At 50.5% G+C, this 12,233-nt stretch overlaps 1 protein-coding gene across 1 annotated transcript; it reads right to left on the bottom strand.

Annotated features, from left to right (window-relative positions):
- Window positions 1-134: 134 nt before the first annotated feature.
- Xab2 (XPA binding protein 2) lies at window positions 135-12,228 on the bottom strand. The gene is made up of 19 exons (XM_076923789.1): window positions 12,064-12,228; window positions 9,191-9,339; window positions 8,756-8,879; window positions 8,277-8,474; window positions 6,391-6,525; window positions 6,117-6,281; window positions 4,415-4,559; window positions 3,968-4,119; window positions 3,759-3,878; window positions 3,539-3,670; window positions 3,326-3,457; window positions 3,131-3,244; window positions 1,728-1,890; window positions 1,447-1,637; window positions 1,186-1,308; window positions 920-1,091; window positions 586-715; window positions 351-460; window positions 135-268 (listed from the first exon to the last, which is right to left on the bottom strand). Exons 1-19 carry the CDS (start codon window positions 12,112-12,114, stop codon window positions 207-209), a joined length of 2,568 nt encoding a protein of 855 aa, XP_076779904.1. The 5' UTR covers window positions 12,115-12,228; the 3' UTR covers window positions 135-206.
- Window positions 12,229-12,233: the final 5 nt, after the last annotated feature.

The raw sequence follows: 12,233 nt of genomic DNA, 5'->3' as shown, positions 1-12,233 counted from the left end.
AGGGCAGGTTGTCCACATGCCATATCCCCTGACTACTCCGCCTCCTGTCCCAGCCAATCAGTGCTGAGAGCCAGGCAGCCTAAGCCAGCATGCCCTGAGGCACCTGGGCGGCAGGAAGGAGGCTGAGACAGTGGTGTGTAAAAAGGGGCTGTATTAGAGGGTAGTTGTGTGTGTGTGGGGGGTAATGGAGGGAAGTGCAGAGGGTGTCAGTCTTCCTTTAGGCTCCCGAACACAGCAGCTGGCACACTCTGCTGCTCCAGCCGGACTTCTGTGGAGGAAAAGTAGGGTCAAGGTGGGGATGGGGTGGCCCACCTCTGCTCTTAACCCTGGCCCCTGGGCTGGCTACTGACCATTGGGTTCCAGGTCCATCTCATCCTCGTCCTCATCCTCGCCCAGTTGGATTTCCTCAGGGTTGGCCTGCTGAGCCAGCTCTGCCAATTCCTCCCTGGATGCATCACTCCTAGGGTTTCGAGAGGGAAGGTGGTGGCTGCCAGCTGCTTCAGCGGATCTCCTGCACCCTCCAGCAGCTTCCCTGGAATACCCCTTTCCTATGAAGGGCTGGACCATCCCCCCAGCTGCCCTCACCTTACAAAGAAGATCTTGCTCTGAGCCCTGGGGGGCTGGTCCCTTTCTGCCTCAGCTGCGAGCTGTTCTGCTCTCTGTTCCAGCAACTTCATGTCATCCATGCCACTCTGCCCAGGAGCCAGGTCAGACACTGGGGGTGCAGGACAGGTGAGTGAGTGAAGGTCAAGGTTGGACCCCAAGCCCTCTCCAAGGCACACCAGACCAGCCCCAGCTGAGCCTCTCGAGACTGGTTCCAAATGCTGTCAGGCCTAGGAGGCCTAGGCTGGGCAGTGAGTGCTCTGGGATAGGGCAGACATTGCTCCATGGCCTAGCCATGAAGAGGAAAGACGCTTACCCGTGCCTGTGGCACTGCCCGACACCTTGAGCATCTGTGAAGCCATGAAGTTGACCTGAGTATTGTATGTGGCCTGCACACTTCGCCGTATCCTCAGCATCTCCCTGATGGTATCCTCATTGCCATGCCGGACTTCAAACTCCTTCCATGTTTGCCAGAATGCCCCAGTTGTCTGTGGTGGGGTGCAAGCATGTGGGTGAACCAGGTGCTTAGTACAGCACCCCCACTGCCCACCCTCACCTCTCTGACACTAGGCACAAACCTACCCGGGGATCACAAATCTGGGAGCAGAAGCTGTAGATAGCCCGGGCGCGGTCAATCTCACCAAGCTTGCACTCCATGTCTGCAAACCGCAGGCACATCTCACGGGCATGCTCATCCGACAGCACCTGGCACCGTGGGGTCAGGGAGAGCAGGGGTGAGGGAAAAGAGTCCCAGTACCTGGCTTCAGGAAAGCCTTCTGCCATCTTCTATACAGGCAGGCATTCTGGGATCCTTCTGTCTGCATGGACCCCAACCCCATATACCTCAATGGCCTTCTGGTAGATGCCACGAGTGTGGGTGACACCATAGATCTCAGCGGCCCGCTTGATGTAGATGTTAAACATTTCATACTGCTGGGCTGGCTCTACTGCCCTGGTAGCACGATCATACACAGCCATGGCATGGCGGGCAAGGCCCCACTCCTCTTCCAGCTGTGCGTAAAGCAGATATAAAGCTGCACAGGATAGAAGGGTCCAGTTAGCAGCCCACAATTCAGCCCATGCTCCTCATCCCCACGTCCCAAGACAGCCCACAGCCTCCTCACTCTTGGCATATTTTGGTGGGCAGCCATCTAGTGCCTGCTCAAAGAGATCCCGTGCACGCTCCAGCTTGCGGCCCCCATAGCGTGAGATGAATTTGGTCAGGTAGGTGCTCCAGATGTCTGAAACATTGGGCCACTTGAACAGCGAGATGCCGCGCTCATATGCCTGTTTCCAAGGAAGCTGTGTGTTAGCGCCCAGATGCCCTTGGCTCATGGCTTCCATGAGCCTGTCCAGGACCCCTTCCTTGCCTACCCCTCCATCATGGCACATTTAAGTATGTCATCCTGTTTCCCTCCACCAACTACAAGGACCTAAGGCAGGAGTGCAATGGGGACTTTCTAAACACAGTCTGATACCTCATGGACAAGGTAGCTCCTAACTGCTACAGACACAGGCACCCAGTGTCCCGGGAAAGCACTCATATTCCTGGGCAGAGGGCTAGGGACAACCTCCCTACCTGTGTATCTGCCTATGGCCACAGTGTACTGACCTACACCCTGTCACTGAAACAGAAACCAAGGGGAGCTGCACATATGGCTCTCATGTTTGTTCTATTTCACCCATGGGCTTGGAGAAGGACACAGTAGCCGGCTGGCTATGGGAGAAGGTCCCGTATTCTACAGCATTCCCATGCTGAGGCCCTGATGCCCAGTGCCTTATCATGCAAGCACTTATTGGAAATAAGGAAAAGGACTTAAAATGACTTTGTTAGTGGAGACCTAACCAGCCACTAGTGGCTTTACAAGAGATCTAAGGCTGAGATGTTGCTCAGAGGTAAGAGCCCCTGCTTTGAATGTCCAAAGTTCTGGGTTCCATATATACCACTGACAAAAGGGAAAGACATTACCCCGTGATAAGTAACTACTGTCAATCTAACAGGATCAAGAATAACTGAAGGGAAAAAGAAGAAGAAGAAAAAAAAGAGAATAACTGAAGGGACAAACTTCAGCTATGTCTGTGAAGGTTATCTTGATCATATTAACTAAAGAAGAAAGATCCATCTTAACTGGGGGGTGGACGCCACCTCATGGGCTGGGATCCTAGACTACATAAAAAGGAGAAAAGGAGCCAGTACTCAACATTCATCCTTCTGTGCTTCCCAACTGCAGATGCAATGCAAGCAGCCACAGACTGTTTCTGTTGCCATGCCTTGCCCACCACGATGACTAGATCTTCTGTGTGCCAGAATAAACTCTTCTCTCTTAACTTGCTTCTGTCAGACATTTTGTTCCAGCAGCAAGAGTAACTAACACAGGTCCCTACCCTGTGGTCCCATGTGTCTAAACACGCGTGTATACAGGCAGTGACAGTGAGAGGACATGGAGACAAGTGGACACCTGCAGACCATGGAAGACGTGCCTTACTGTGCCTTGCCCTTGACTTCCACCCCCAGGGTTTGCCTCACCTTGAAGCTCTCCTCAAAGTACTGGTGCTCCTCTAGGAACATGGCGTAGTTAATGACAATCTGTGGCGTGGCTATGCGCAGGTCGAGGATTCGGTCATACACGGCCTTGGTTGACTGTGGGAACAAACAGGTCAGGGCACACTCTGCTCTAGGGCTGAGTACAATTCCTCTTCACCCCTGCCTACGGGAGCTAACCTGGAAAGTGCCCAGGCCTTCCTCCAAGTCAGCAAGCATGGACCACACCTTCAGCGACTTGTATACACGGTTCTGCACAGGCTCTGAACCATCAAAGTACTCAGCCTGGCGGGCAGGCAAAGCTGTCGCTCGCTGTGGAAAGACAGTTGCAAAGGCACTGAGGGGCTGTCCTGGGCCCCACCACACATCCCTGGCTGGTCTTCACATCCTTACCCGAAGCAGACGTAAGGCCGCCTTGTATTCCCCATGGCGGAGCTCCAGCTCCCCACACTGGCACCACACACTCGCCAAGTCGTCCACCTGCTTGAAGTTCACCTCGGTGGCCTTCTCTAGGATGGTACGAGCCTGTGGTAATGGGCAGAGACTAGCTGAGACCCTGCCACTTGGCCACCCCAAGCCCCATGGTGAAATGCAATATGCACACCGCACTTACATCATTCAGCTGATCATTGTCTTCGTAAAACTTGGCGAATGCAACCCATAGTGTGTGGGGCTTGCCTGTGGCTTTGAAGGGGTCTACTGTCTGCAAAGCCGCTGTGTACGTGTTCACAATCTAGAGCAGGAAGGTCACACAAGTGAGGGCAGGGTTGGGCCATGGCAGGTCTATGGGGCAGAGGAGGACAGGTTGGGGCCATCACACACCTCCTCAGGGGAGTCCCGATGCAGAGCTACACGCTTGTGCCACTCATGGACGTGGTGTGGGTTCTGGCGAAGGAGAACGCTATTGAGAAGCAGGGGCCGTCGGCTAATGAGCTGCTCGAAGCGGGCCAGGCGCAGCTCCAGGTCCACATCATCTGGGAGCCAAATATGTTCATGAATCAGGGAGACCGGAGGTGAAGAATAGCACAGGCCCTTTTCTACTTCTGTTCCTAAGCTTCCTCTCCTCCAAGCCCAGTATAGTAGACCTACAGAGCTACCCTGACCTCCATGGACCTAGCACCAGCCCTCCTGCCATGCCTGTACTGAATTAAGACTACTCCAGGATAGCTTGGCCCCAGTGTCCATCCAGTCTCTTTCCTTGACCGCCTTTCCACAACAGTGGTTAGGAATTCAACCCTCTCCTCCCAAGCCCACTGTTCCACATCGCACCCTCCTCCTCACGCCCCAGTTCAGAGGCAGTCTCCATCTTCGCTGCAATCATGCTCTCCTCAAATTGGGCGTAGCTGTCGAACACCTGGGTGAAGTCTCGCACAGTCATCACCGTGCGGATGGCCTCCTCATACACATCCCGAGCCTGCAGGGTTCAGGTACAGTGTGAGAAAAAGTGTGAGGAGAGGTATGAGAGCCCACCCACAAGGACCCACTGCCAGCATCCATGGGCTGACCACTGCTGAGCATAGGATGGAACCCTGCTGGCCTGTTCCTGCCCTGCATTGCCTGCCAGTCTAAAGCTGTAGGGCCTCCTTTGTAAGCTGGGTAGTCCCTTGTGCAGCACTGAACCAAGATTCAAGTGAGACTCCTCTGTAAGTACTGGCTGGAGAGCACAGGTGAGCAGAAAGACAAGGTGAGCAGCTCCCTGAGCTCAGCCTGCTGTGAGGCTTTGTTTTCCTAATTCCAACATTCCTCTCTGGAGGGAGAGGGAGGCTAAGGCTCAGAGAGTCATAAGACCCCTCCCTAAGTTATGTAAATAGTAACAAGTGCTAGAAGCTTTTGTGAATTGTCTCCCAACAGTGTGGGCTTTCATTGATGCAGCTACTTTTGAGTCATCCATGTTCCTGTAGTTAACCCTCACCCATGTTCATATAAAAAAGCCCAATAAGTTTGCTGGTTTGTTATGTGCATGCATTTGGAAAATGAAATAAATCACCTATCTGTGGTGAAGACACATTTGTTCATGTCTCGCCAGGAAAAGTCACATAACAGAGCCTGTCTCTGGAGGCTCCCACTCTCCTCCAATGGCTGCCTGACCCCTTCACAAGCTTGTGTGAAGCTAGACTCTTTCCTTTCCATCCCTAGACAGCATAGCCCTGTCTCTCTATCCCATGTCTTCATGTAGGCACTAGGGAAAGGGGCTTTGTGAGTACTGCAATTCTCTTGCTGGAGCCTCCTACCTTGCCCAGCCCAACCAGTGCAAATCTTATCTCCTGACCTCACTCACTCCAGGCCCAGTTTCCTTAGATCATAGTAGCCCCAGTTTAGTCCTGTGGAGATTCTTAAAGTGCCATTCAACCCCTGTTCCCAGCATGTTTCTAGAAAGCAAGATGGAAGGACAGAAAATCCAAACAGTCTGAGGATTTTTTTCCCATCAGGCACTTGGTGAGTACTCTGCTTATGTTGCTGCACCAGTTCATTATAGGTAAAGAGTGGCCACATCCCCCTTTTGCAAATAGGGACATGTGGGACATCTGTGAGGGCAGTCTGGTTGAGATATCTGTCACCCCACTGAGTGCTGGAGCTGATTCAGCTGATCAGACTGGAGAGGCAGGTGTCCCCTTCCTTTCCTCACTGCCCCACATACATCTCTCCCAAAGCTGCACGCTACGTCACTAAGTCAAAAAGGACAATTTTTCCTGAGTAGAGACGCTTGGTTTTTGGTTAAGGGTATATGAGTGGCTGCATTCTTCCAAACAAGCTCTCAAACAGGACACTCAAGCTTACAAGGTCCCAGGCTACATTGCTAGAAGTCAGCCTGTCCTGAAGGTTCACCTGTCTACAGGGCTACTGCACCCATCATCACTACTAGGACAGCCAATGCGTGCATGTATGTGATGTGTCACACACAGCATATCTGTGGTTGTGTCCTGCGCATGTGCTCACCTACCTTACAGCAGAGGTCTAGATACCCACATACCTTTTCGAAGTGGCCACTGCGGATATAGTAGTCTGCCAGGGAGCACCACAGCTTGCCCAGCTGGTCAGTGAATCGGGTGAGCCCACCACGGATTATGGCATCCACGTTGAGAGACTGTACCTTGTCAGGATTCTGGGAGATAAGGTCACACAGCTCGTGCCACAGCTGCAGGATACAGGGTGTTGGGGGAACATCTCAGCCTTGGTCCAAGAGGCACCTTGGTGAGAGGTCCAAGAAGGAACCTCACCCAGTCTCCATAGTCCAGGGAACCCACCTGGTAGTTGGATTTACCGGCCTTGGATACGAAGCGCTCATCGTTCACCACAGTGGCCAGGCGCTGTGCAGCCTCGTCCAGCCGGTCACTGGATTTGAGATACTCGATGTACTCCTCAGCACTCTCAGGACTCAGCTAGATAATACCCACCCCACTGGAGGTGACTGGGGATGCAGGAGATGGCATCTCTCTTCCAACTAAGTAGCTATAGTCACACCCCCACCCCCCAGTTTTTAACAGCCAGCCCCACTAACCCAGCCTCAGTGCTATGGTGGTTCAGCCTGAAGTCAATATTCCAGCCTTGGGACTCACTGGTCTGGTCTTGGCTCCTTTGGTCTGGTCTTGATACCATGGGCCTAGCATGGCTACAGTACCTGTGATGGTTAGTGTTAACTGTCAACTTGACAGACTCTAAAATCACTTCTGAGATGAACCTTAGAATGTGTGTGTGAGAGCTTATCAGGATTACGTTAATTTACATGATAAGACTCGTGTTAATAATGACTGGGATCATTTCCCGGGCAGGAATCCCAGGAATAAATAATAAAGGAGAGTGTATTGTATAATGAATGCTGTATAAAGAAGCATGCATGCATAACTGTTTTTTGATCACAGATTCATAGCTGTTTCAAACTCCTATCACCTTCTCCTCTATGATGGACTGGATCCCTAAACTGTGAGCCAAGATAAACCCTCCCTTAGATTGTTTCAGGGTGCTTTTTTTTACAGCAAGAGGAAGAGAAACTAAGACAGTAATTCAGTCTGGACCTTCAGTCTCTGACCCTTACTTTAGCCTTGACACCTCCCCAACCCCAACACTATCCAATGCTAGCTAGTTCTAGGCAGTCCAACTTAGACACTGATGGTCAGGAAACGACCTGCTTCTGTCACAAACTGCCACCCAAGCAGTACCATGCTAAGACATTTACCATAGCTGATATCACAAGTATGAGCACACATCACACTGATTGCAGTGCAGCCTGCTGTGACATATCTTACCCCCGTCTCTTACTATGCAGTGCAGCCTGCTGTGACATATCTTACCCCCGTCTCTTACTATGCAGTGCAGCCTGCTGTGACATATCTTACCCCCGTCTCTTACTATGCAGTGCAGCCTGCTGTGACATATCTTACCCCCGTCTCTTACTATGCAGTGCAGCCTGCTGTGATATATCTTACCCCCATCTCTTACTATGCAGTGCAGCCTGCTGTGACATATCTTACCCCCGTCTCTTACTATGCAGTGCAGCCTGCTGTGACATATCTTACCCCCGTCTCTTACTATGGCTCTGGTTTTATTCTATTTCACATAGCTGGGTCATGCATGTGTTTATCCTGTTAGACATGCATGGTGTCCCTAGCTCTCACCTGTCTGCCCATTGTGAAGTGGGTATAAGCTAAAAGCTAATTACTTGAAAACTAAAGATAATAAATTACAGGGCTTGTGGAGTTAGTTCGGGGTATAAAGCATTTGGCTTGCAAGTGTGTGGACTGGAGTTTGGATCTGTGGAACCCACATAAACATTGGGTAACTATGGCAGCACTGGAAAGGGGATTTGTGGGCTAGCTAGAACTAGCCAAATCTAGTCTGAGCTCACTGAAAGATCTTGTCTCAATAAATAAAGTAGAGAGTAATTGAGGAAGATATCCAGTGTCAACTTTGGGCCTCCACATACATGAGTAAACACTCAAGTGTATGTGTGTGTGTGTATACAGGCGCGCGTGCATGCACATGTGCACACAGACACACACAGAAGGAAACCATGAATAAACTGTACTATTCACTGGAGCCTCTTCCTGCAGCCTGTTTATTGCATGAAGGTCCTTATCCCAATGAGCTGGGTTTGGAAGCCAACCCGGGAACTGGTCTATTCAATGGTGCTCACCTTGAGGAATCGACGGTAGCCTCGCACAGCAGTCTCAGGCAGTGGGTGGGAGCGCAGGAAACGCAGATACAGGGGCCAGATGCGAGAGTGCTGTGTGATGGGCAGTGCCCTGAGGGCACGGTCAAAGGTACGGCGGGTATGTGTTACTCTTCCCTGATCCATGAGAAACTGGCAGTAGTCTAGCCACAGGCGTGGCATCTGAAAATAATGGAGAGTGAGGGGTGTGCGCCATGGCTTCCTTACACTTCATATCTAGGGCACAGGGGCAGCAGGGAGGCAATAGGTCATTACCCATCACCCATGTTCTGTAAATAAGCCCAGGAAACTCATTAGTTCCTCAAGCTGGTGGAACACTTTGGTGGACCTGTACCTTATTTTGTTGGAGCACTGTGAGGAAGGGGTAGATACCTCTTTACATCTTACTGGGGAGATAGTTCCCAAAAGTGCACCTGCCCGCACACCCCTCTCTAAATCCCCACCTTGTGCATGAACACAAAGGCCCTCTCATGGCAGTTGTTGACATCTTCATAGGCTGGGTCAGTCACACAGCGATGTTTCACCTGCGCCCGGCGTGCCTTCAGATAGCGGTACCAGAGTTTGTAGCTAAAGAGCAGGAAAGGCAGATAAGATGGGTTATGGAACCCCAGAGCCCTTTCTTTGTTCTGGAGGCAACCATGGTGAAAAGGGGGGACTGAGGAGGGGCAAGAGATCTCATGAGGAAGGGAAAGACTCGGACATGAGGGAAGGTGTGACCTATCACGGCCGTGCTTCAGTAAAGGAATACACAGCATTCACCTGGGATGCACTGGCACTTGTGTTGTGACTGTGTGTGGGAGGGGGAGGGGGGGGAGGGCAGCGGCTGGTGAGCAGGGTAGCGGCTGGTGAGCAGGGTAGCACAGGGAGGGCCTTTGCACCTGCAGGGAAGCAGTTTCAGTGCCCGCTCATACAACTGGTTGAGTCGGGGTTTGGGGGCCCCCTGTTTGAACTCGATGTAGCGGAGCCAGCATTTAACGGAGAACTGGTTCCTCATGATTTCTTCCTCATAGGGAAGGTCCTCTTCTTCCTGCCAGGGCCAGGGAAGGGGAGACGAGAAACCTATTTTTAGTCTCAGTGGAGTCACACCCCATACTGGGGCTCAGGCCCAAACTCAAGGCTCCTACAAAAACTCCATGCCCTTTCAAAAGGCAGTGGTGCAAGCCTACATTACTTCAGAGGCAAAGAATAAAACAGATGAGAGGTTGGTGAGATGCCCGGTGAGTAGAAGCACCTGCCACCGAGACTGAGGACCTGAGTTCGAGCCCCATGGCAGGAGAGAATCAACTCCTTAAGTTGTTCTCTACTTTCCACATGCACATTGTGGCAGGCACAGGACTTGCCTCTTCCACACATTAAAATTAAAAACAAACAAACAAAGAAACAAACAAACAGAAGTAGAAAGATGGCTCAGTCGCTATGCCCAAGCATGATTATCTGAGCTCAGATCTCCAACACTTATGTAAATGCTAGGCATAGCAGTGTGAATCTATAAATCCCAATGCTGGGCAAACAGAAACAGGTAAATCCCTAAAGCTCACTGGCCAGCCATTTAGCCAGCCAGTAAGCTTCAAGTTCAGTGAGAAGACTTTGTCTCAAAAGTAAGATGGAGAGCAACTGAAAATCAGCTAATGTCTATTTCTGGTCAATACACATTCATACACACACAACCTATGCACTTACACACACGCTATACTTAAAAACAAACAGGCCTGGAGACATGGCTCAGCAGTTAAGAGTATGTAGTGCTCTTGCAGAGGACTTGAACTCAGTTCCCTGCACTCACGCCAGGCAGCTCATTAATTACCTATAACTCCAGACTCTGGCCTGTGGACACATGATTCACATGCACATACCCATTCAAAAACACCCACATGAACGTAATTTTAAAAATACATCTTTAACAAGCAAATGGACACAACACAACAAGGTCCCAGGCATGACTGCTTCCTTTGTTGAAACTGGACCACCAGATGATACTAGCTAAAGCAGTGGTTCTCAATCTATGGTTGCTATGTCTTTAGAGGACAAAAAAAAAAAAAAAAAAAAAAAAAAAAAAAAAAAAAAAAAAAAAAAAAACCTTTCACATGGGCTGCCTAAGAACACCAGGAAACACAGATATTTATATTATGATTCATAACAGTAGCAAAATTACAATTACGAAGTAGCAATGAAAGCGATTTTATGGTTGGGGCTCACCACAGCATGAGGAACTGTATTGAAGGGTCTCACATTAGGAAAGCTGCAAACTACTGTGCTAGAGTGGCCCTCAGCACTCAACTGCCCACACAGACCTCTCAGTTGTTAATGAGACTCCTGCCCAGATATCAGCTTTGGCCAGTAAATCCCACTCCCTGGCCCAAATCCTCACACTTGTCTTTGACAATTTCATATGTATATACAGGGAGTTTTGGATATTTTCACCATTATTCTCTCCTATCCTCTCCCAATGATCCCTAGACTCTCACAACACGAGGGCACAGGTCCAGGTGCCAGGCCTCTGCCACGGACAGCTGGTTGTATCCAGGCACAACACACTTCTTCCCAGACATGAGCCTTTCGATCCTCACACATACACTCTCACCACCAGACCTATCTTCATACCAGGCCCGTATAATGACATCTTAAAGGTTTGTTTTGTTGTTCTTGAGACAGGGTCTCGCTATCTGCTCTGGCTGTCCTGGAACTCACTATGTAAACCACACTAGCCTCGAACTCACAGAGATCCACCTGCTTCCGTCTCCCAAGTTCTGGGATCAAAGGCATTCACCACCACACCCAGCCCAAAGTTTTAAAGTTTTTAATTTATTTATTTTTCCAGCCTCTTCTCAGGAGGCAGATACTGGTGATCTCCATGAGTTGAAGGGCAGTTTGATCTACAGTAAGTTCCAGGCCAGCCAGGGCTACACAGAGAAACCCTGTCTTGAAAACAAGGCATCTGTGTACGCATACGTGGGAGCAGATGCAGTTAGAGGCCCAAAGTCCTCCTAAATTGCTCTGTGCTTTATTTTTGAGACAGGGTCTCTCACTGGCATTGCATGTTTGAACCTGGGTTCTGAACTGAGATCCTATGCTTGTAAAGCAAGCACTTTATCAACTGAGCCACCTCCTCTGAACAAAGTGACTAGGTAACTAAGTCTTAACTTAAGCCACCTACTTCATCAAACTTCTATCCCCTCAGGATCGCACTAGTCTGTACTCCCCAGACCTTGCAATCTAGGGGGTTATATCGGGAGGTGGGCCCTTGGTTAAACCTGGGTAACTAAAAAATACACAAGGGGGTTATAGCCATAACTCTTAACTCGACAACCATGGCTTAAACATGAGACCTCTATTTCAGCCGCCGTATTTTCACGTTTTTAGGTGATATCCCAGTGGCTACCCACACCACTAGTCTTTTCTTCATACTTCAAGGTTCTTGTAACCCCAGACATCAAGCTGCTATCCAGAATCCAGAACTCTAACCTGGTCACTATGCCTACTAAAATCCATGTTTTTTCACTATCCTATTCCCCTCCTGGCCTCACTTCTCTCGGCCTGAGATGTCAAGCCCTTAACCTCAAAAGCAGCTCCTCAAGCCATAAAAGATCCGGTTCTTTATTCCCGGCCTGGTCAGTGTTTCGACATGTCGCCCCACGGACTGGGCATGCACGGTCTGGGACCTAGTCCCCTCCCCAGAGAGCCTCCGATCCTATAAGGTATCCAGATTCGGATCGTCCCTCCCAAATCACCCTCCACCTCGCTGCAGACTTACAAAAACAAGATCCGGCCGCTCGGGACGCGGAACTCGCGCCATCGCTGCCATCTTCCTGGCTCTCCAGGTACAGCCGAGAGTCGCGCTCTAGTAGCGTCACTCACAGAATGACCGCCCTCTCCGAGACAGACACGCTTTCTATTGGCTGCATTGCACTTTGACAGCACGGC

The sequence above is a fragment of the Arvicanthis niloticus genome, chromosome 24 (genome assembly GCF_011762505.2).
Source record: "Arvicanthis niloticus isolate mArvNil1 chromosome 24, mArvNil1.pat.X, whole genome shotgun sequence".
NCBI classification, from domain to species: Eukaryota; Metazoa; Chordata; class Mammalia; order Rodentia; family Muridae; genus Arvicanthis; species Arvicanthis niloticus.
Note: the sequence above shows the minus strand (reverse complement) of the source record. Positions and strands in the feature narration are given on the sequence as shown.